We start from the raw sequence: 21,972 nt of genomic DNA on the forward strand, positions 1-21,972 counted from the left end.
TGGAGGAAATTTTGCTGGTGCAAACCCAGGTAGCCCCATGGCAGCAAATGCCCCCTTCCCTCAGGGAGACCTCCAGCAGCCTCTATTCCCATGCTTGATACAGTGGAGGCTGTTTTGGCACTGCTACGTTGCAGAAATTTTGATAGGCTTGTGCTGTGAATCTATTATCTGTAAGTCCATCATTAACAAGAAGCCCCCTGAGACTTAAAAAGAGCACTAGAATAGAAGCTCCCCCCCCCCGCCCAAGACTTTTTGCAGGTGAAAGCATAAGCAAGCTTGAAAGTGGTACAGAACACCTATAAAGAGAACTTCCCACTAATTTTTTTTTTCCTTCTACAGTAATTCTATCAGAGAAAGTTCACATCATGTAGTGCAGGAATAGCAGCTCAAGTGTGGCTTTTAGTGACTCCAGCTGCGCATACCTGGGGCTGATACAGAACTGTGGACAGGTTGTGGCTTCACAAGTAGGTCTATCGGCTTTTGAATTGGTCCCAGTAGTTATTATCTTAACAGTAGATTGAGTAGTGAGAATTTTCTCGGTATGCTAAATATAAATGAAAGGGTATAAATAAAAGTGGTGAGAGCAGGCGTTTTCTTCTTCTCTCATAATAGTAGAACTCAAATCAGGGCCAGCTATAGTTCTTGCAATGAAAGTGGTGTGCCAAATGTTTCCCCTCTCTGGCAGTGCACCAGCTCTCTCTCTCTCTCTCTCTCTCTCTCTCTGTACTTCTCCTTCTCCAGGAGCAGAAGTGTAGAAGAGAGAAAAGACATTCTAGCACCTCTCTCTCTTGCCCTGCATACTTCCCCCTTGGCTTCTTTTCCTTTTTTTCTTTCTTTCTGAATCCAGAGAAATGATGCAAGTGGGAGGATGGAATCTAACTCCCTTTATCAACTTGCCACCTGAAGGCCCAGTCCTGCAACTTTCCAGCTCCGGTGTAGCCACAATGCAGTCCTGTGTTAAGGGAACACATGTTCCCATACCTTGAGAAGGGAGAAGGCCCCAGTGACTGTCCCTCCACCACAAGATGCAGCACACACCCCACTGGCACAACAGCACTAGCAGTGAAAAATTGGATAGGATTGGGCCCTAAGGTGACAGCCTCAGCTGGCCTCAAAGATAGGATAGCCTTGACACAGGGTCATCCAGGTCATCCAGTGACAGGACAGACAAAATACAGCACATAAGTTATGGAATGATACTGAATGCGATAATGACCACTAGATTGGAGGGCTTTAAGGGGGGATCCCGTAAATGGATGGAAGACCTATCTACAAATGCCTATCTACCAATGCCTACTAACTATTATGGCCACAAGCTTCTTCTAGGTTCAGAAGCAGGCAATATGGTGGGAAGCAACAGCATGTTGTCATTTGATTGGACTAGGTGAGAAAAGAGCACTGGCAATGAACCTTTGGTCTGATCCTGCAGGGTCCCTTCCCCAGTGGTGGGGTATCATAACATACCCCACAATAGCTAAGTCCCACTGACACAATACAACAACAAAAACCCTTTAAATTTCTTTGAGGGTTTTTGTCTCCTGACATTTATTCCTACGTTGAAATTTATTATACTTCATTTAAAGATCTGGCCAGGGATGTGAACTCAAGTCAGGGTACTCAAATCCGAGTTGCAAAAACACGTTTTTTGCTAACTCTTGTACACTCAAGTCATGTGTGTCAATGACTCTGGAACTGACTCAAGTCTGAAGTCACTGACTTGGAAATGAGTCCCCACATGTGCACACTTGAGTCTCTCTGTGTCTGGGTGTACTGGCTTACTTTTTTCACAGCATAAAAGACCTCATGGGGCCATCATTCAGACCAGGCTTTCATGCAGTCCATCCCACCTCCTCCCACTTTGCCAAACTCAGGCACCTCCCACTCCCTGTCACTCCATGCCCTGGCATGGCTGGTGCTCCTTCTGAAGGCATGATGTGAATGGGGGAAGGTGTTTCATGGCTGGGATTCATCAGGAACTGATCAGCATGTTCTGCATTGCTGCCTTCACTCAAAGGACAGCAGAGATTTTATTTACAGTTGGGATGGGGACATCAGAGGAGTGTTAAATGAGAACTCTGGCAAGCACACGCACACACCACCAGTAGCTCTGTTTTTTTCTGTGGAGCTGCACCTGACACTTGTATCAGAAAGACTCCTGACCTGAGTCAAACAGAATCCCAAAAATGCTCAGGCTGAGTCCGCATGGCCACCCATTAAGACTTGTGCACAAATTGAATCAAAGGGGGCAGGGATTCAGGACTCGACTCAAGTCTAACTGTGGTGGATTTGCACATCCCTGGATCTAGTTCATTTCATCTTGTACTTTTGGAGTGGGTTACAGTAGGTCTAAACAAATGTGCTATATAAACATTGAAAAATGGGGTAACATATTCCAGATCAATCTAAAAGGTAAATGCTAGCTGATGCCTCTTGCTGAGCCTGATGTTCAGTGGTGTCCCTGAGGTGGGTGCCACCCAGTGCAGTGCTTGCCTGAAAAAGCTCAGTATTCAGAAGCTCAGGCGTGACAAAACATAATCATGTCGCCCCCAAACTTCCAGGGTTATTACAATGCATTAATGTGAAAAGCCCACCTCTGGACCATCTCTGTTCAGTAACCTTCAGCCTGCTCTGGGCCCAGTCGCTCTGTGTTCTCACTGTGGTGAAATCACAGTCATTGGCAAGATTATTTGCCCTAGTGATGCTACTGCTGATGCTTCTTCTTGGATAAGGCCCTTTAAACAATGTGTTCATATGCACCACCAAAAATGCATTTGAGTATCACTTTTTCTCATGTCATTTCTGAATGACAACTCAAGATAATGTGTGACAAGATTAGACAAGACAAATTAAATGCAAAGAATCTGGTACACCAAAATACTAGATCATGATTATGTTCACTTTATTTTTGTTGGAACCAGATGGATGATGGATATTTTCAAAATGGATGTTTTCAAAAAATTACATGCAACCAGGATTCATCTTCAAGAGTATCAGAGCACATCACAAAGTCCCTAGGAGAATGGTATCATTGGCCACTGACTTCACATTTAATCATGCTGAAACATGATGGGTGGTGTTCTTAACGCACAAAACCCACACAGTAATTGTGGAGCAAGAAGTAACACATACCACATTACAGTTAAAATTAGAGAGGAGCGATCATATGATTGGTGCACACAATACATTTCTTGCCCAAGCAAGAAATTCTGTTCTTTTCTAAATATGTGTTCACATTTACAAACTATGTGCAATCCAGATGATCACAGATAACACAGGCCTACAAAATTGAGGGTCAAAAAAGTTTTTCCTGAACTTTATGGTGGTTTGATATGAATTTGGGCTGCCAATTCCAAAAATGGCATCTGTTTTGCCCTATCGTGTCTAGTTTTGGAGATATAGTATAGCCTCATTAGTAAATGGTGTAGCTATGGTGTAGGCTTCCTCATGAGGAAGCTGCTTGAACCATTCACTAAAGAGGCTATGCCGTATCTCCAAAACTAGATGTGATAGGGCAAAATGAATGCCATTTTTGGAATTGGCACCCCAAATATACCCAGGAATTGGTGTAATATTTAAGGAAGCAAAATGTGTGTTGGCCTGTGTAATTGGCAATTTCCATAACCATCTCTATTACTTTTTTCTCCACCAAATACAATCACAGAAATTATCAGTGTCAGAATCCATTATTATGTTGGCCAATGTGAACTTGAACCCAGGGAAGGTCTGGATTACACGCTGAAAATGTTATCTTCTTGAAAGTAGCAGAAAGCATTTACAAGGCACATTACTTTAGGAACATCAAAAAATGCCAGGCTTGACAGTAGATCAAATTAACTTCTATTGGACCAATTTGCTGATAGAAATGCAACAAAGGATTTTTAAAATATGCTATTTAGTAGTAGTACACTTTAGTGCCAGAGGATATGCTAGCTGCTATAGAACACACACAAAAGAGACATCCCCTACTTAGAATACTTACAATCTACATTGGACGGACGAATCAGGAATGACTGAGGAGGTCAAGAACTGACAATGAATGAAGATGGGTAGGGCAGGTTTACATTTTTCATTAACAAATTATTTCAGTTAAAGATAGCTTGACATTGGCTTCTCTTATTGGTAGAGGTGTTTGTTTCCAGTGAGTAAGAAAGGATTTCCCCCCCCCCCAAGTCTTACTGAACACAATGGGCTTACTTCTTAGTAAGGTAAATAACACCATTTTCAAACACCACTACTTATTGATTAGTATCAACAATTTGAAGACACCCAAGTAATTTCTTTCAAGAAAAGTATTAAGATGTTCAGTCTTCCAAAAAACCAATACATCCCTGAGCAAACTTCTGACCACAATATCCTGAAATGAGGTTAAAATTACTAGCAGCTGTATTCTCACTTAGCCATCCTGCCATTTCTACTGGGAAATGCCCAGTAGCAAGATTTCCTCACCAGATTCATCTACTTCATGCCTGTAGATCTGGGTACCACATCAACAGAGAGGATCTCCTATAAAAAATTTTTTTGTCCCATGACATTTGACTGCTTTACTACCCAAACAGGAATTTAGAGATGTGTAGAAAGCAATGCATCACTAACAGTGGTCCTTTCTGTGCTGTGAGAATTGTAGTTTTCAGTTTGGTTCCATTCATAGAATCATAGAGTCAGAGTTGGAAGGGACCTAAAAGGTCATCTAATCCAACCCCCCTGCCTTAGTTAGGAAATCCTCTTAGAGCATCTCCAACAGGACGCTACTGGGCAGCTCTTTATCCCTTAAAATGAATGGGAGGAAACAGATGTCCAGGTGGAATCGGTTAGTCTGGGAAAAGCAGACTCCAGTTGTGTTTCCATGCTGCCGGCAACAGTCCCCAGCAGTGGCAATGAAGCAGATGAGGATGTGGCAGGCAAGGGGATATTGCTTCTCAAGAACGTCCCTGGTGGGTTGCTGTTTACATCACTTGCGAGGTTGGCAACATTAATGCCGTTGTTGCTGACTGTCCATAGACACGGATAGTGGCTGCAATGAAGCAATGTTACATGTCAAAACACAATTGTTGAAATTTGCAGTGGTGTAAAACACTTCTTGCAATCATCTATTCTGTGATCCATCCTATTTGCTTAGCCGGTTTGAAAATCCCTGCCAACAGAAGTGAAGGAATTATTGGAAAACAAGATGCAATTGCACCTTCTCTTTGTGGCAAACAGTGTTTTAGAAGACAAGATGCTGAGCTACAATAATATAGGGCAGGGATGGGCAAACATTTCGGTAGGAGGGCCACATCATCTCTCAGACACTGTGTCAGGGTCTGGGGGGAAAAAAGAATTCATTTACATTTCAAATCTGATTTACATAACCGAATACATTAGAGATGGAACTCAGATGAATGAATGAATTTTACTGAGCTTATTTATAATACATAAGAGAACTATAATACAGGCATGTAGAACCACATGAGAACCATGAATTGTTTGCCACGCACCTCTTGCACAGTGAAAACATACAGACCAAGCCAAAAACATATGGAGACATAAGTTGTTCAGAGGCAGTGGGGGGGGGGGTTACAATAATGCCCAGGGGAAAGCAGAAAACACATGGAGTCTATAAAAGGCCTTGCTCTAACTTGGCCCTCAGTTCACATCTGATGGTCATGAGTGGCTATGGCAGCCTCCAACTGTCTCCAATGTGCCAATGGCTCATTGGAGGCCGGGGGCTCCCTGCAGGCTAGATTGGGGGTCTCCAAGGGCCGCAAATGGCCTCCGGGCCAGGGTTTGCCCACCCTTGATATAGGGGGACAATCCTTTTATTAAGGGGCACGGGGACTGAACAGCAGCAAGCACATAAAGGCGGGTGAATGCCTTTTGGAAGGAGTTGTCTGGATGGTATTTTCACCTGAAAGTGATAGATTCCAATTTCTTCCATTAAGATTTAAAATGAGATGGGAATCTACAGGCACCATTGAAGAAGGTGAAAGGGAGACAGCTACTGTGAGGGCCCTTATTCTGGGACAAAGAGGAACAGGCCCTCTGCTAAATAAGGGTATCACCAGTTTAAAGTGCTTCTTAAAGTTTAAAGTGCTCAGTTAGCAAGGGATAATTCTGTACCTGTTACTATTCAGATCCTTTCAACATCCGACGAACAAAATTAAAGTCTATGAACACTTGTGTACTGTTCAATAAGTTAGTCTTAAAAGTGCTAAAAAGATTGTCTTTTCAATAACCACCATAGACCAACATGTTTCTGAATCTAAACTTGAAATATGTAGCGATTAGTACCGTAGATTTGACAGAAGTGAAACAGGGCGTCTAGGGGTTTTTGGGAAAAGTGTACCAAATGCTATTTCCTGGGTTTCCAAACTGCTATTTTATGAGACTATCTTCCATCTACCTTCCAGTGGTGTTCTGGGGAAAGCAGATCTTTCCTCCTCAGACGTGGTGGTAGAATTGGGCAGTCAAAGAAGAAATATGATTTTCTTCACTTTTGGGCAATTACACTTTCTGGAGGCCTTATCCTTCATGAGGGCTCTTCCACAGCTCAAAGGAGTTATTACACTAGCAACTGCTGAGATCACTGGGGTGATCCAGCTGACACAACATGTTTATCTAATTAGCACAGTTCTCAATTAGCACATGTAGTTCTCAATTAGCACAGGGACCCACTTTTTAGAATGAGAATCTGTCTGAACCCACCAGAAGTGATGTCATGACCAGAAGTGACATAATCAAACAGGAAGAGTTTTAACAATCCTAGGCAAGCAATTCTGCCCACACTTACCCAGGAGTAAGTTCCATTTACTATCATAGTTAAAAGCATATAAGTAGTGGCCTGTTAAAAGTACAAATATATAATATTTTTCCCAATGCAGTCACATACCATGGTAGAATCAAGACTAATACATTAAAAATAAAATATCAAAATGAATGGGGACCCACCTGAAATTGGCTCATGACCCATCTAGTGGGTCCCAACCCACAGTTTGAGAAACGCTGATCTAATGGATTCTTACCTAGGACCTGGAGTGGCTGTACCATTATTGTGAGGCACAGGAAGCAAGTTGGCATGGGAACTGGATGGTATTGAAGTCCAACCTTCATGGCCCGGGGACACCTGAAGATCATTGCTGGTGTTCTCTATCAAATTGACTGTAGTAAACACAAAAGATTTAGCCATCAGAGCATGTTTCAAACAAGACAATTCCAAGATACCAAATCAGATTGTGTGGCTTTTTAAAAATGAGAATAGAAAATAGCCAGGTGGAAACCTGCTTGTTTGGGTAATTCACAGGTCATGACCTGATAGCCCATTGAGAGAATGCATACACAATGTTTTCTGTTGTCTGGTGTACATGTTATAGCACCACTTGAAAGCAGATTAACTTTAAACACACCATTTTAAAATGGTAGCAGAGAAAGTTAGCATTATGTCTAAACCTCTCCTCCCCAATTTCAGATTTTATAGGATTAGTTTTCAAGAACATCTATATTTCCTTCTGGGTTGTAGCAATGGAAGGGGGGGGGGAGATGGGCCTCTCCAGAGAGGCCCATCTCCATGAACTGAGCTATAAATGCACTGAGCAGGGGGTGGACTAGATGAACTCCAAGATCCCTTTCAACATTCTATGAAAAGTGCATAAGCAGTATTCTCCCAAGCTGCTTACTAAGAAGGGAAGGGAAGCATACTGTGTATCAGGGGCGTGCAGTGGGTGAGGAGGCAAGTGAGGCAGAGCCTCTCCACTGGAGTCTGCACAGTGGGGAGGCTCTGCCTCACCTGCCTCTCCACCCACTGCACGTCCCTGCTGTGTAGGGGTATGCTCCTGGATTGTACAAACAGCAGCTCTGAAGGGGACAAAGTCTCCCACCCATCACTGCATTTTTTTCTTTTTAAAATAATGTTTTTAAAGGATAAATACATCCTTTTAAAAGTTACAAACCTCATCTCATTAGACCCTAAAGTCAGGACAGAGTGTTTTTAGCTTATTTGCACCACCACAGATTGCTGCGATTTATCAATTCTCCCTTCTGTTTGATGTCCTTTAGTATTTGGAGCGGAATATTTATTGGTCGTGTTCATTGTACATTTCATGAATTAATAAAATTGAGTCTCTTTTCCCATAAAGAAAAACAAAACAGGACAGGAACTTGCCTGTTGGCGAGTGGTTTCTCTGCATGTATGTGGCGGGATAGGGAACAGCTCTGTGCCCTCGAAGGGCTGAATAGTGTTCACAGCCATGATGAGAAGGTGGCGCAGGCAGAGAAAAACTCCCACCGTACTGATAGCTTGAACTTGCTGCAGTGCACATGGCATCTGGATTGGAAATCAACCAGCCACCCACTGGAGAGACAGAAGGGAAAGAGAGCTGAATAAGGAAGAGAGCAGCAAATGACCAACTTAAATGTGTCTGGACAACAACGAACTGCCCAATTCTCTCCTCCATCTGCACTACCGGAATTTGTGTTCCAGTCGATCAGCATGGTTTGTGACATCAATGCACTATTACACAATACCAGGCTGTTGCCAAGAGTGGCAAATGGTGCCGAGCATGTGGCAGCAGCTCATCTGGCACCCCCAGTGCCAGTGAGTTGGTGGGGGGGGAGAAAGGGAAGATTGAAATGAGGATCAGGGCCACCAGAAACCATGGGCAGTAGGTGGTTATTGACTGCAAAGTCACCACCAATGCCTTGTGCATTCTGCCTGGCCTTGCACGTCCTCTTGGGTCAACTCAAACTTGCACCAGCCAAAGAGCTGGCATGTAGCCAAGTAGAGCCATCGAGCAATGGTGTCTTGCATGGAGGTAAGGAAACAAAATGTCCCTTACTTTGAGGAGGCCTCCTGATCCCCCATCCCCCATCCCACCATAAGGTGCAGCTCATGTCTTGGCACAGCTGCATCGATACAAATGACAGGGGATAGGATTTCACCTATGTTTTGTTGGAACCAAAATATTGTAACGTGGGGAAGGGAACCAATAATATTTCTAAGTAGCAGTATTGTCACAAACTAAAACCATACAGACCTGCTAAATAAATGAAATGCAGCCAGCTCATTAATTACAAATAGTTTGTTTATGTGACAAAAAGAAAATTTGGGGGCAAAAATACTAGAAATGAACTCTGGGATTAGAAGAGAATGCCTTTTTTGTTATATACTGTCCCTCAACAAGTGAGTGATAACCAGCATAGAATGTGAAATAGGAAAAAAAACAAACCAGAAAAAATATTCAATATCTACATTGCAAACCACTTGAGGCAAGGACTTGCCCTGTCATTCTTTGTAAAGCATCATTTATGTGGATATGACAACAATAACTTCCTCTCCACAGCACCAGCCATGCCAACAAGGTGTGTGCTACACCACATAGTGTGGGGATGGGGAAGAGGCCTTCTCAAGGCAAGGGACTGTTTGTTCCCTTACCTCAGGGCTGCATTGTGGCAGCATCAGCACTGGAAAGTTGGATAGGATTGGGCCTGAACTCATCAATCATCCTCTAAAATATCTGATATATATCATGGTCAGTTTCAAGATAGAGTCACTGGGTTACTGGTCTTCTCAAATATGTTCTAAGACTGCTGCCTGTGCAGAGGATTGAAATACATCATGAAATCTTACAATGAGAATATGTCATGTGTTGACTTTCAGAGACAGTATCTGGAGCGTCCTTGGAATGGTTTCTGAAAGATAAGAATATTGAAGTTATTTTGATTCTAACAAAACTCGGTTCATGCAGCTATTTCTCCACTCAGCACTGAAGTTCACAAGGTAATCTTGGGCCAAGCACTATTTTTCACACCAACCTGCTTCATTTATTTATTTATAGAATTTATATCCTGCCTTTCTATCCAATGAAAGGCACTCAAGGCGGCTCACAAATAAGCTCACAAGAGCTTGTTGTGGTGATAAAACAAAAAATGTGACATTCTGATCTCTTTGAAGGAAAGATAGAACCAAACAAACAAACACTTAAAAACATAATGACCTATTATTATGCTAACTGGATAACTGGATTATTATGCTCACTGGATAATAACTGGATTATTGCCCTGGATAACTGGGCAAAGAGGCACTTTTTGAGTGGTGCTCCTCCTATATTTAGCATGGGGGGGAGTAACTGCCCCTCTTCACCGCAGTACAGTATTGTTTTAGTGGCTGTTTGCTGGTGTTGCTTCTGCATCTTTTTAGACTGTGAGCTCTCTGGGACAGGGAACAATTTATTTCCTTTTGTCTGTAAACTGCTTTGTGAACTTTAAAATATTCTTATTAATTAATTATCATAGCACTTATTACAACAGCCACTTCAGGATTCTCCCTGTATTGCAGATAGATAAGCTGCTGTCTCTTATCACCAGACCTGCTAAGGGTACCCCAACAATGAACACGCAGCAGGTATCAAAAGGTTTATTAGAAACACACTCACCTTTCTTTTGCATCCAGAAAGGCTTTGGCAAAGGGGTTGTACTTGATTTTGAGAGCTGTTATCTTGAGTTTAAAATAAAAGAAGGGTTTATGAGGTTATTTGAAGTTGACACAACTTTCCAGAATAATGTATATGGGGCGTTGTTTTCCATAGGCAATTAGCACATACACTATGTTCACCCACAAAGCTATACATCAGCCACATTCACAATACTGAAGGAGTGTCACTGTCAAAAGTTGCGCCTACTCTAGAGTAGGAGTAGCACGTGTGCAGAATTTTTCTGTTTCAGCTTGGCAAATTACGGCACGTCATATGCAATTATGTTCATACAAAAACAGTCCTAGCTCAGAAGCAGGGACACCTGCTTCTTTTGCAAAGGTTCCAGGTGTTTCTGGCCTCTCAAGGCTGAGTTGGGAAAGACCCCTGCCTGAAACCCTGAAAAGTCTCTGCCAGCTGATGGAAAACTGGAAAAGATGGACCATTGGTCCAATGCAATACAAGGCAGCCTCCTACGTATATTCACCAGCATCCAAGCTGCTACTACATGAGGTGGAAGGAGATCAGCAGCTCTCAAAGTTGCTTCAGACAATTGCACAATTAGAATCTGAGGCTCTAACTTCATGCCACAGGATGTGATAATGGCACCTGGCCCAGATGTCTTTGAAAGGGGATTGCACAGATTTATGGAGAGTAATAGTCCATCACAGTTTACAAGCCATCATGACAACTATATGTAACTTCTGGGTTTAGAAGTAGACAATCTCTGAATGCCATATGCAAGGCCGTAGCAATAGGATATGGGTATCTTGTTATCTTGAGTGCTCTCCAAGGTATCTCTTGGGACACTGTGATAGGCAGGAAGCTGAACTAGATGAGCCCTTGGCCTGATCCAGCAGGACCCGTCTTGTGTTCTTATGGCTACATATCATGAGCAGCAACTAATCCTCTCTCTCCACATGCCACCTGCAGTGATGTGTTTAGAAAAAAAAAACACTGAACTATGTCTTAAATGACAAAACCTACATATAAGATGGAACCCAAAGGTTATTCTCATATGAAAGAGGACAAAATAATGGACATTCGGTCATCTGAACAGGGCTATGGCAGGATGTGTCTATGCATGAGCTGGATGAGTTGAAAATGAGGTGGTAGAGTTCTGAGGTGGTAGAATGGACTATGCCACTTCAGACTGCAGGTAGGAGATACTGCTTATGAATGCTTCCTACACTGAAAACTTCCTGCATGAAAAAAATAAATCCGCATACACAGGCCAGCACACATTTTGCTTCCTTAAATGTCACACCAATTCCTGGAAATATTTGGGGTGCCGATTCCAAAAATGGCATCTATTTTGCACTAATGAGGCTATACTATATCTCCAGAACTAGACGTGATAGGGCAAAATGGATGTCATTTGGAATCGGCACCCCAAATTCATATCAAACCACCATAAAGTTTGGGAAAAACTTTTCTGACCCTCAATTTTGTAGGCCTGTGATATCAGGATGTCACCCCAAATTCATATCAAACCACCATAGAGTTTGGGAAAAACTTTTCTGACCCTCAATTTTGTAGGCCTGTGATATCAGGAAAAATATTCTGGCCCAGCCCTCTCCCTGCTGCAATGGCTTCCTATCTGGAAGGAGTTGTTGGTATGCAATAAAAATGTGATCCCACAGTTGTAGCCTGAAGTCATGCAGTCTATTCTATGACCGCATTCTGCTGCATGTGTTAGACAAGCCCTCAGATTCTGAGGTGGTCAGTCCACATGGGCTGACCATTAAATTACAGGAGGGATGGGTATCATTGTTTCAGTGTGTTTATTTGTAGGTTTGTACAAACCATTACCATGGAACGTGATCAAGCTGTTTTGATATTTATAATTACCTACCTCTTCATTTTGGTAAGCTGTCACAGCTATGAACTGAGTTTCAGGGAAGGAGCAATTCATTACCATTCTGTGTGGGCCTCCAACTCGAATGATATGAACCTGAGGCTCATATTTATGTAGTGAATTCAACATGATCTGTTGGGAGAAAAAGGGTGACAGAGATTAGCCAAAGATAATGGCCCTGATCCAACTAAAGCTATTTGTGGCCACGTCCCATTGCCAGCAGTGATCCTATGCTAGTTGAGAGACTAGCTTGTTCCAGAGAGGCTCAGTCATGGTTTAACTTTAACTGGATTTGGGACAATATCTTCTGCACTTCCAGATCATTCTCTTTGTAGATACACAGAGGTAGATCATCCATTCTGAGACAGGTTGTAGCATTGTATATTTCAGTATATCTGAAAGCATCTGTTGAACTATTTGTACAAAAAAACCTGAAACCCTATATTTAAGCATTTACTATATTTGGCTTTAAGACTGCTTTTTGTTTAAAGTTATGCTTCTTCTGAACAGGCAACTCTATTATTTTAATCTTTGGAATACTAAAAGGCTAAATGTTTGGGCCTTTGGTCTGCTCAGTTGATTGGAATACTGGCAGTTAAGAAGCAGCTGTGAATGTCACAATTCAAAACAAATTCAAAATAAAGCAATTGACCCGCTGTCCTACAGGATGGGAAAAATATGGGTTGGCCGATCCCAATATGTCCCTTCCTTTGAAGAGACTCTGCCTCACTAAAGAGCTCTGGGTTAGATAATCTCCACGAAATCTCTGATTCTTCATTCCCTGACCAATTCAGCAGAGAGATTGACTTCTGAACAAACCACCAGTGGGGCAGTGACATCCCTACATGGTACTGTAGCTGCACCCAAAGTGGCAGCTGCATGACTAAAACCAGGTTGGCATGACCCAGAACCCCACCCAACACTGTCTCAGTTCCGCTGCTGCCACCTCCGATTCTTCATCTGCATGATCCCTGCAACTCAAACCACAAGTCCTGCGTTTTTGTGCTTGAAGAAAACATCTCAGGAGCAAGGTAAGAAGGCAGCCGATGTGCTTTCTGCTCATTAAAAAGTGAAAACAAATCAGTGTAGATCGCATCCACAGCAGGCTGAAAGGAGGCAGCGATGACAGACTCAGGATGAAGACCCCGAATCTACTACCTACTTACCTCCCACAATCTACCGCTGATGCAGCACAAACTACCTTGCCTTACGGATGAACCACCACCCATAGCTGGTGTTTGGTCATGTGGATCTAGCAGTTTTCACCACACCTCCACAGCATGCCACAAGAGGGGTGCAACGGGCGGAGGGTTATACACCATGGAACCACATCATTTTTTTCTTGGAAATCACCTCGAAAGCAATTTTTTGTCCTCCACTATAGTCAATGTAAATCAAAAAAATGCTGAGCTATTTCTTAATTGCAGATGTCTATAGTCATTAATTTTGTTAGACTGCAGAACTGCCTAAATTCCTTGATACCACCACAATCAAAACTTCAACCACTGTACTCTGTTGAACATATTCCCACATCTGTCTCTACAACACCTGCATATTGCAGTTCACATTTATTTAATAATAATAATAAATTTATAATTATTTCTAAATCAATTCCTCTTTTTAAGCCTGTTTATGGATGCTGATTATGCAGTACATTGTTTTATCAAGAAAAGTGACCTAAATAACTAGGTGCTCAGTCTAGTATTTAGGGCACAGGACCAGCATTCAAGAGAGCTATTCTCAATTTTGCTACTCTTCAACCTTGAACCAGCAACACAGAATCCTCTGTGCCCAGGGGCAGCCCATCCATGGATGAGGCAAGGTGAGGCAAGTTGCATCATCGGCAGATCGTGGGGGGCAAAAGGACAGCAGATTTGGGGTGCCTTTCATGATGAGTCTGCTGCCACTGCCATCTCCCACCGACCCACCACAGGTGCAAGTCATATTGATTCATTCTCTGCATGCTGAAAACAAGTGGAAAGCAAATAACCACCTCCTTTCCATGGTCCTTGTACAGTTTCTTCAAATGCAGACAAGTGGGACTTCTGGTTTTATTCGCACAGACTGTATGAATGAAGAAGCTCCTTCACTTGTGAAGTCCCTTTAAATAAAACTGGAAGTTGTGCACTTCTGCATTTGAAGGAACCATGTAAGGAGCACAATAAGTGGCTTTTGGGGGGTACTGCAGAGGTGGCAGCAGAAGACCTGCTGCTGGATTGCATTCTAGGTCATGCCACCTGTGTCTGTGCCTCTCTCTTTCCACCTGATGTGCAACACTGAGCATTATTTCTTACTTCCTTTGCTTGTTGAGAAGCTAAGGCTACATGCACTTACCTGGAAGTAAGTTCCATTAAACTCAATGGGACTTATTTCTGAGTAGGCATGCATAGACAAATGCTGTAAATCCATTAAGATTGTACACATTTATTGCCAGGCAAGCATAGAAGTGGCAACAAACAGACCAGAGAAAGATGGAGACCGGACGCAATGTTAAAAGTTCGTACTTGGCTTGCTAATGGGTTTGCCGACAGGCTCATCCCAATAGAAGAGTACATAAAACAACACTGTAGTCCTAGATACATACATATTAAAAACAAACAAACAAAGCCAACTTTCCTCTTTCTGTTTTTAAGGCCTCAAAGAGAATGTCACTTGTTTTCTGGGACAGGTACATGCTTTTTTATTATTACTATTGTTATTATTATTATTCCAAAGGCCAAAGATAATTCGATAGACTATTGATAATTATCCTGAAGCAGAAGCAAGCACAGCAATTATTTCATTTAGGAGCAGCCTTTTATTCCAGTGCCTCACTATTGCCAACATTCCACTTACGCACCAAGCGGCATGGTGGAAAAAAACAAAACCTTAATACCCACAATCATTTCCCCTCCTCTGAAGTCCTGTGTAAAAACCTCAAACACATAAAGTAAACTGGGGGGGGGGGGGAGAAAATCCCCGATGCTTAAACCACAGTGCATTCTGTCCCTCTCAACATCAAGGAGTCCATTAAAATCTGAAAGCTCCAATTAAGACCTGTTTATTCCTGTTTACATTTGGGCTCCAAGGAATAATTGGCATCTGTGGGTGAAGAGGCCTCTAAGGGCCCTCCTAATTGCATAAATGCACCCTTGATATTTCTTGATTGGTAGAAGCCAGCAACTGAAGCCAAGAGGCATGCAGGCAACCGGGTGCCATACCTGCCCATTGCCATTCAACTTATTGGTAAGTTTTACTTTGCTAAAAGATACGGCAGCCTTCATCCAGTGGGCCCCAAAGTTGGGAGAGTCTGGATGGATGTAGACACAGCTGTGATTCGATGGCTCGGGCTTGCCAACTGGCACCCATTCTCCGTTCACATACTTCCAGCGGTGGCTGTCAGACGGAGCAAAATCCAAAAGGAAAGAGTACATGGCATTAGGATCCAAGCCCGAGACGCTGATCTTTAGAACAGGGAACATCCGCCTGCAAGAGAAACCAGATGCGGAAAACGCTGAGGGTGGAGGAATTTGAACACTAGGAAATTCTACGTTTTTATTACTTATTCAGTAGCTCCATTAGAAAACTCAAAGTGCTTATAGAGTTGCCTGAATTCACAACATTCTTGCAAGAAAACAGACTGGAGTCATCATCGTTTTGCACAGATGATTCTATGAGCTTGCAAGCCTTATGATCTTCTCAGTTTCTGCTCCCCAGAGAAACTGCACAGGAGCTGGGGCTCAAATTATAGTGGGGACAGAAGGGGCCCATCCCCTTAAGTTTTGCAATGTGCTTCTTAGCTAATGTTGTAGCAAACAACAGGGTCTATGATTTGGCTAAAACTGGAGAGGGGCTTGTGGATTTCATAAATGAACCCCTCCCCCACACACACACACAAAACACTTTTATGAATTCATTGATCAAGATCTGGACTCTGTTTTTGCTTAACTGGTTGTATTGAAGAAACTATATTTCAGGCATGCCAGCACCATAATAATTATTCTGGAGACGGATGTGCTTACATGGGCTACCTCCATCACTTCCACTGTTCCAATGGCAATTGAAAACATTTCTACTCCATTTAGTCTTTGGTGCCTAATTTATGTCAATTTGTTCTGTCTCCTCCAAGTACCACTGTTTTGATATTGTTTTCTGGTGCTGCATACTGTATAATGTGCTGTTCTTTTTAAGTAAATCATCACGTTTATTTTTATGGTATTTGGCAGTGTTCTTTTGATACGTTATGAGCTGCCATAAGCACCTCCCCTGGGAGGGGAAAGGCAGAATACAAAATCTTAAATAAATAAACTTCACCTTTGTGATCTAAACTGGTCACCCAACATGCGTTGCTGTAGCTGCCTAGAATGCCTCCAATGGTGAGTGGGAAGGGCCCCCTATACTTACAGCACTCCCCCTGTAGCTACGCTGCTGCTTCCAGGCACTTCTTATGCAGCAACAACACAAAGATAGGATAAAACTGGCAGAGACATGAATGGCAGCTAAGAAGGAACTGATCTAGGAAGGAGAATGGATTACTGCTCAATCAGCAGGTGACTAAACTGTGATACGAGATTGTCCAGAAATGCAGGTAAACTAACCACTTGGTATGACTGGGATGCTCTACCAGCCTTCAGGCAGTTCATGGCTGAACACAGTCACGTTCTGGCAACTCCTGCGACGCCGCTGGAACCAACCGTATTGGCCTCTGCCTTTCCATTGGACCATTTCAGCGACGTGGAGAGGGGGGATTTGCTGCATGGGTAACAGCCTATCCTCCATACCTACTTTACCCAGGCTTCGCGCACTGGAGAGGACACTCTGTTCCAGAACCACCATTCATAGCGTGATACCATAGTCTTCCAAGACTGAAGGATGCCAATAGTGTGTCTACCAGCCTTATTACTGGCCATAATTCATAAGAGCTCTGTTCAGACATTTGTAACCATGATGATTCTCCATGGTTATAAACATGTCAAAAGTGTGCTGGCAAGCCTCACTCCTGATGTCAACCTGCCCCCCTGCATATAAAATGTCTGACTGTATAGACCAGGGATCTCTAAACCCAGGCCTGTGGGCCAGATTTGGGGTTTGGAAGAAGCCCTCTCCCCCTCGTTAAGGTTCCACTTCTAGATTGTGTTCTCAGACAACCAGCACTTCACTAAAGAAATGCTCTTCCTGATGGATGAACTGACATTGCAAGGAACCTTGCCTCTCACTGTTAGAAATGGCAATTTGGACCTCTTAAGAAAATGTGTGTGCATGCACCCTCCCTCTATACTCTGCCACAGATGGCACATTGCAAACGGCCCCTGAAAATCTGCCCAGAGGCAGATATACTGCTGGAAATAGAATATGCGACAACCCTTGGTCTTATCCAGCAAAGGAATGCTTGTGCTCACATTTACTGGAAGTTGATTTGATGACAGAAATAACCCAAGTAAGGACCCACGCATTTTGAGTGCCCTGTTTTGACCAAATGTATCTTGTTTCCTGGAAGACTGGCTTAAGATCATAATCTGAACTAGGAAGACATTTCTAAGGAGGCTGAAAAATCAGTCACACATTCAAGTCATCATTGGGAATATGAATATTTGGAAATTCCCGTTTAATCCACAGTTCAAATTAGCTGTTGCTTTGCCTTGCCTAAGAAGCAGCTTGGTTCATTAGACAAGTGCCAAAGACAGCCCTATCCAGTCATTACAGTCATGGATGCAAGAGTGTACCAGCAAATCCAGAGCCGAACTGTTCCCTAAACTTCAACCACTGACACCCCAGGTGCCTAGGGGTGAGAGCTCAGAGTGTGTAGGCAGAGGTCCGGCATACCTGCATTCCCCCCACAAAACTGTGTTGACAGTATCCACAATTATAATGAATCTCTCAGTCCCCCATGCACGCACCCCCACATTTTCTAGGAAATTTAGGGTGCAATCCTAACCCCTTATGTCAGTGCTTTCCAGCACTGGCATAGCGGTGTCAATGGGACAAGTGTTGCATCCAGCAGTTGGGTGTTACTCACGGAAGCCTCCTCAAGTAAGGGAATGTTTGTTCCCTTACGTCAGAGCTGCATTGCCCTTATGTCAGTGCTGCAAAGGACTGACATAAGGGGTTAGGATTGCACCCATAGTCCTAGTTCTTGCTGAAGCATCTGGACTACATCATTTCATACTGCGCATGGAGGCTCATATCACTGAATGATCCTCCATACAAAACATGTCTCTCCACATTAATTTTATTTTAAAATATTTATACCCTGCCCTTCTTTCCCAGGGCAGCAGACATCACTTTAAAACAATATAGCAATAAAACCAGAAAATTGGACAACTGAACTATATAAAAAAAGTTACCTACATACAATTTATCTACATACAATTGCAACCAACAACACATAAGCAGCAAGAGTATATTAAACTGAAATCTAGTCAACAGCCTGTGGGGGTGGGGGGGGGGAAACAGTTTTGAAATTTCTTTGTTATGGTCATTTTCTTTTCCTACCATTTATTCCTACTTTGGTACTTGTTATACTTCATTTAAAGTTGTTTCATCCCAGATTCTTGGAGTCTGGGATGCAGACTCCAGTCATTTCAAGCAAATATATGCAAAATTGAAACATGGGATGATGTTTTTAGCATAGAGTAACATTCAAACGTGAACGTCCATCTGCAATCTGAAGTAGTACAAGCCACTTCGTCGCTTACCACATCAGTGAGGACAAGTCTCTGGTCTTAGTTCCACGACTCATTAGGGTCAGCAGCAGGAAACAGAGGCCCCTTTTTCAGCACCACAGAAGAACCTACTGAACTTCTGGTTTCTCAATTCAAGGCTGGCTCAAGGTCAACTTGGCCCAAGGTGGTGTGCCAAATGGGTGTGCCCCCCCCAAACTGTCCGTGTACCAGTCTTTGCTTCTCCTATTCCTTTGATTGGAATACAGGGGCATTCTAGCCCACTACTTTCCTTTCCCATTTTATCCTCCCCTCCACACTTCCTTTCCCACTCTGTCCTCTTATTTTTTCAATCCACAGAGTAAGAGGAGGAGCCCTGGAGGCAGGTGGGCAAATGAAGGTGAGTGTCCCCCCCACCACCACCAATCTGCTGCCTGAGCAAATACCTCAGTTGATCTCATGCATGGGGGCAGCCCTACTCAAGCTACATATTTCAAATCCATTACTAATTTTTGTTTTCCAGGCTTCCGTTCAAATTCAGATTCAAAGCAACAGATTGATATTTGGTTTTAGCTGAGTTCCAGTTCACTTAGAAAGCAGCTCAGAACCAGCTTTGGGCTTCATATTACCTGCTCCCAGGTAAGTGTGGATAGTCATGCCTAGAACTGAGCTGTTAATTTTCCAATTGGTGATGTAACATAAGGATACTAGTTACTGGAAAGTATGTACGGTATATAAAGTACGCGTATAATATCTTATAGTTGCTTGTATGCCAAATTGCACAAGAGAAATCAAGACTGCTCACACCAATCTCTACTTAACTCTGCAGGCCTCAGAACAGAACTCCTGTTCTGGAAGAGGGTCCAGATCCCCAATACACCAGAGCAGATTATCAGCGGGCACAGAGGGCTACTGTACAAAGGAAGCAGTGGAGAAGTTTGCTTCCATGAATTCCCTTCCCTGGGTGCTCCTTGGATACTATCCTGTAAGACTGGCAAAGAACAGCCAATACATTCTTGCACTGCACATTGAACTATCCTTTCTCTAATCTCTAAGGAGTGTTGTTCCTGCCATCATGTGGGAACCCAGAAGAATCCCCAAACCATCCCATTAAGGAAAGAAAAGTGACCATCCAGCAGAAGTCGCTTGAAACCATCCAAAGAGGACGAGGCTCTATAGAAGTACTCCAACATACTCTGAATATTTGCAGACTAGCTGAGTTGCTTGCTTCAGACAAGATATATTGCTGTATCTGTACATTACTTTGTTACACATGACACATTAGAATTACTTCTGAGTAGACATGCATAGGATTGGGCTGTCAGTTGATAAAATCAACATGATCACAAACACCTCATGGGAAGTCTTGACTGATAATGGTTCTCATGGCACCTATACGCGTTACTACTGACCTGTGCGTTCGTGTCGTGTCATGTGTAACAAAGTAATACTACACAAGTATTCAGTGAGGAGAGGGGGGCAAAGGGGGTAATTTGTACCCAGGCCCAGGGTAAAAAGGGGGACCCAGGAGCCAAAGGAGGGGGCCCAGAAATTTCCTGGGATCGGACATTTTCCTATTTACTCAGACTTGTTGCCCGTACGGGATGCTGGAGACATTACCATGACTGGGGGTACTGGGGACACTACTAATGCCATATGGGTGGGTAGAACTGGGCTCCAAAGATTTTTCCAGCTGCCTCTACCCTCCCCTTACCCTGCTTCACCCCTCCCTGCCTCTATTCTGCTCACCCATCACCACCCTCCCCTGCTCTGTTTCACGCCCCCTTTGCAAAGGGGCCAAAAATTTTGTACCCCCTGATAAAATTCCTCTCGGAGGCCCTGCTTCTAGGTCAGTATGCATAGGATTGCAGCCTGATTCTGTTTAATGTTTATAATACTGACAGGCTGCAATCCTAACCAGTCTTACTTGGTAGTATGTTCCATTGACTATAATGGGTCTAAGTAGATATGCATAGGATTGGGCTGTTAGTGGCTTTGTGGGTCCTGTTATGGCCTGAAATCAGGATTTAGAATAAGCACATAAAATAAATAAATAAAACACCACATGGACACTTAGCACACATGATCTTATAACTATATAGAGTACATAGCGATATCTGTGTAGAATCATCATCTTTGATGAGGTCCACACTTTATAAGAGATAATCTTTCAAGAAAAGCTTTGTTCATCTGGTAGGCTTGTATACTGTCACTACCAGATACTGGATCAGATACTCCTTTAAATACCTGTTATTCAATAATTTGCATGGACATACATACTGCATGAATTAGACATTAACTAACCACATATAAATCATTGAGACATTTCATTTTAAGCCTACCCAAACAGCAGCTCCCAACATCCCTATTTAGAGGGGGATGACCTTCTAAATAGTTAGCCATTTGCACAAAAATGTATCTGGGCACAATCCACTGAAAAGATCTCCTGTGCAAGCCCCATCAAAATGAATGGGAGGTGTGCAAGAGTGCTGCTTTGCTACTACAAAGTTCCCATTCATTTAAGCTAAGCCCACCCAGGATAATTTCCCAATGGATTAGTGATCAATCAAATGTTCAGTTAGCATTTGTTCCATGAGCAGTTTTCTTCATCCCTTGCTTCTTCTAAGGAGAAGACAATACTCACCTGCCACTCTTAGTGACAATCATCTCGTTTGTAACTTCTCTGAACCTCTGCCATAACGCAGCATCTTCCAAGACAACCTGAAGCTGTTTCTCAGTGGGGTCCCCTTTATCTCTTCCAGCCTGGAGCTCATTCTCCACCACATTGAGCAGCCTGGAAACGGTACAGTCACTATGTTTCTTGCAGCCCAAATCAGTCATGGTGGCTTTAATGTCAGAAACTTCTCAGATGACTTAAAAAAAATTTAAAAGGAAACAACCCACAAATCTAAACCCAAGCCAATTAATTAGCCACAGTGGAACAAATACGCTCACCTCTGGCTTTTGCCATAGACTTGTTCTTCCCCCCACTATGTCCCAACAGGATGGTGGCACCTGTGTGTGAAGGTTTTAACAT

General features: G+C 43.0%; 1 protein-coding gene across 1 annotated transcript; it reads right to left on the minus strand.

The window, feature by feature from the left end:
* Window positions 1–4,767: 4,767 nt before the first annotated feature.
* On the minus strand, window positions 4,768–21,776 carry TBX19 (T-box transcription factor 19). The gene is made up of 8 exons (XM_066621627.1): window positions 21,580–21,776; window positions 15,498–15,762; window positions 12,295–12,429; window positions 10,404–10,465; window positions 9,599–9,660; window positions 8,135–8,236; window positions 6,999–7,134; window positions 4,768–5,011 (listed from the first exon to the last, which is right to left on the minus strand). Exons 1-8 carry the CDS (start codon window positions 21,774–21,776, stop codon window positions 4,768–4,770), a joined length of 1,203 nt encoding a protein of 400 aa, XP_066477724.1.
* Between the last annotated feature and the right edge of the window lie 196 nt (window positions 21,777–21,972).

The sequence above is a fragment of the Tiliqua scincoides genome, chromosome 3 (genome assembly GCF_035046505.1).
Source record: "Tiliqua scincoides isolate rTilSci1 chromosome 3, rTilSci1.hap2, whole genome shotgun sequence".
Lineage (NCBI taxonomy): Eukaryota > Metazoa > Chordata > Lepidosauria > Squamata > Scincidae > Tiliqua > Tiliqua scincoides.

What these genes read in the sequence shown, in the direction of transcription:
- TBX19 (XM_066621627.1), bottom strand. Translation starts at nt 21,776, where the DNA reads ATGACTGATTTGGGCTGCAAGAAACATAGTGACTGTACCGTTTCCAGG. An exon ending in ACACATGACATATTCTCATT is followed by an intron (nt 8,237 to 9,598) that starts GTAAGATTTCAT and finishes TTTCTCTGCCTG; the next exon opens with CGCCACCTTCTCATCATGGC. An exon ending in ACAGCCACTCCAGGTCCTAG is followed by an intron (nt 5,012 to 6,998) that starts GTAAGAATCCAT and finishes GCTTCATTGCAG; the next exon opens with CCACTATCCGTGTCTATGGA.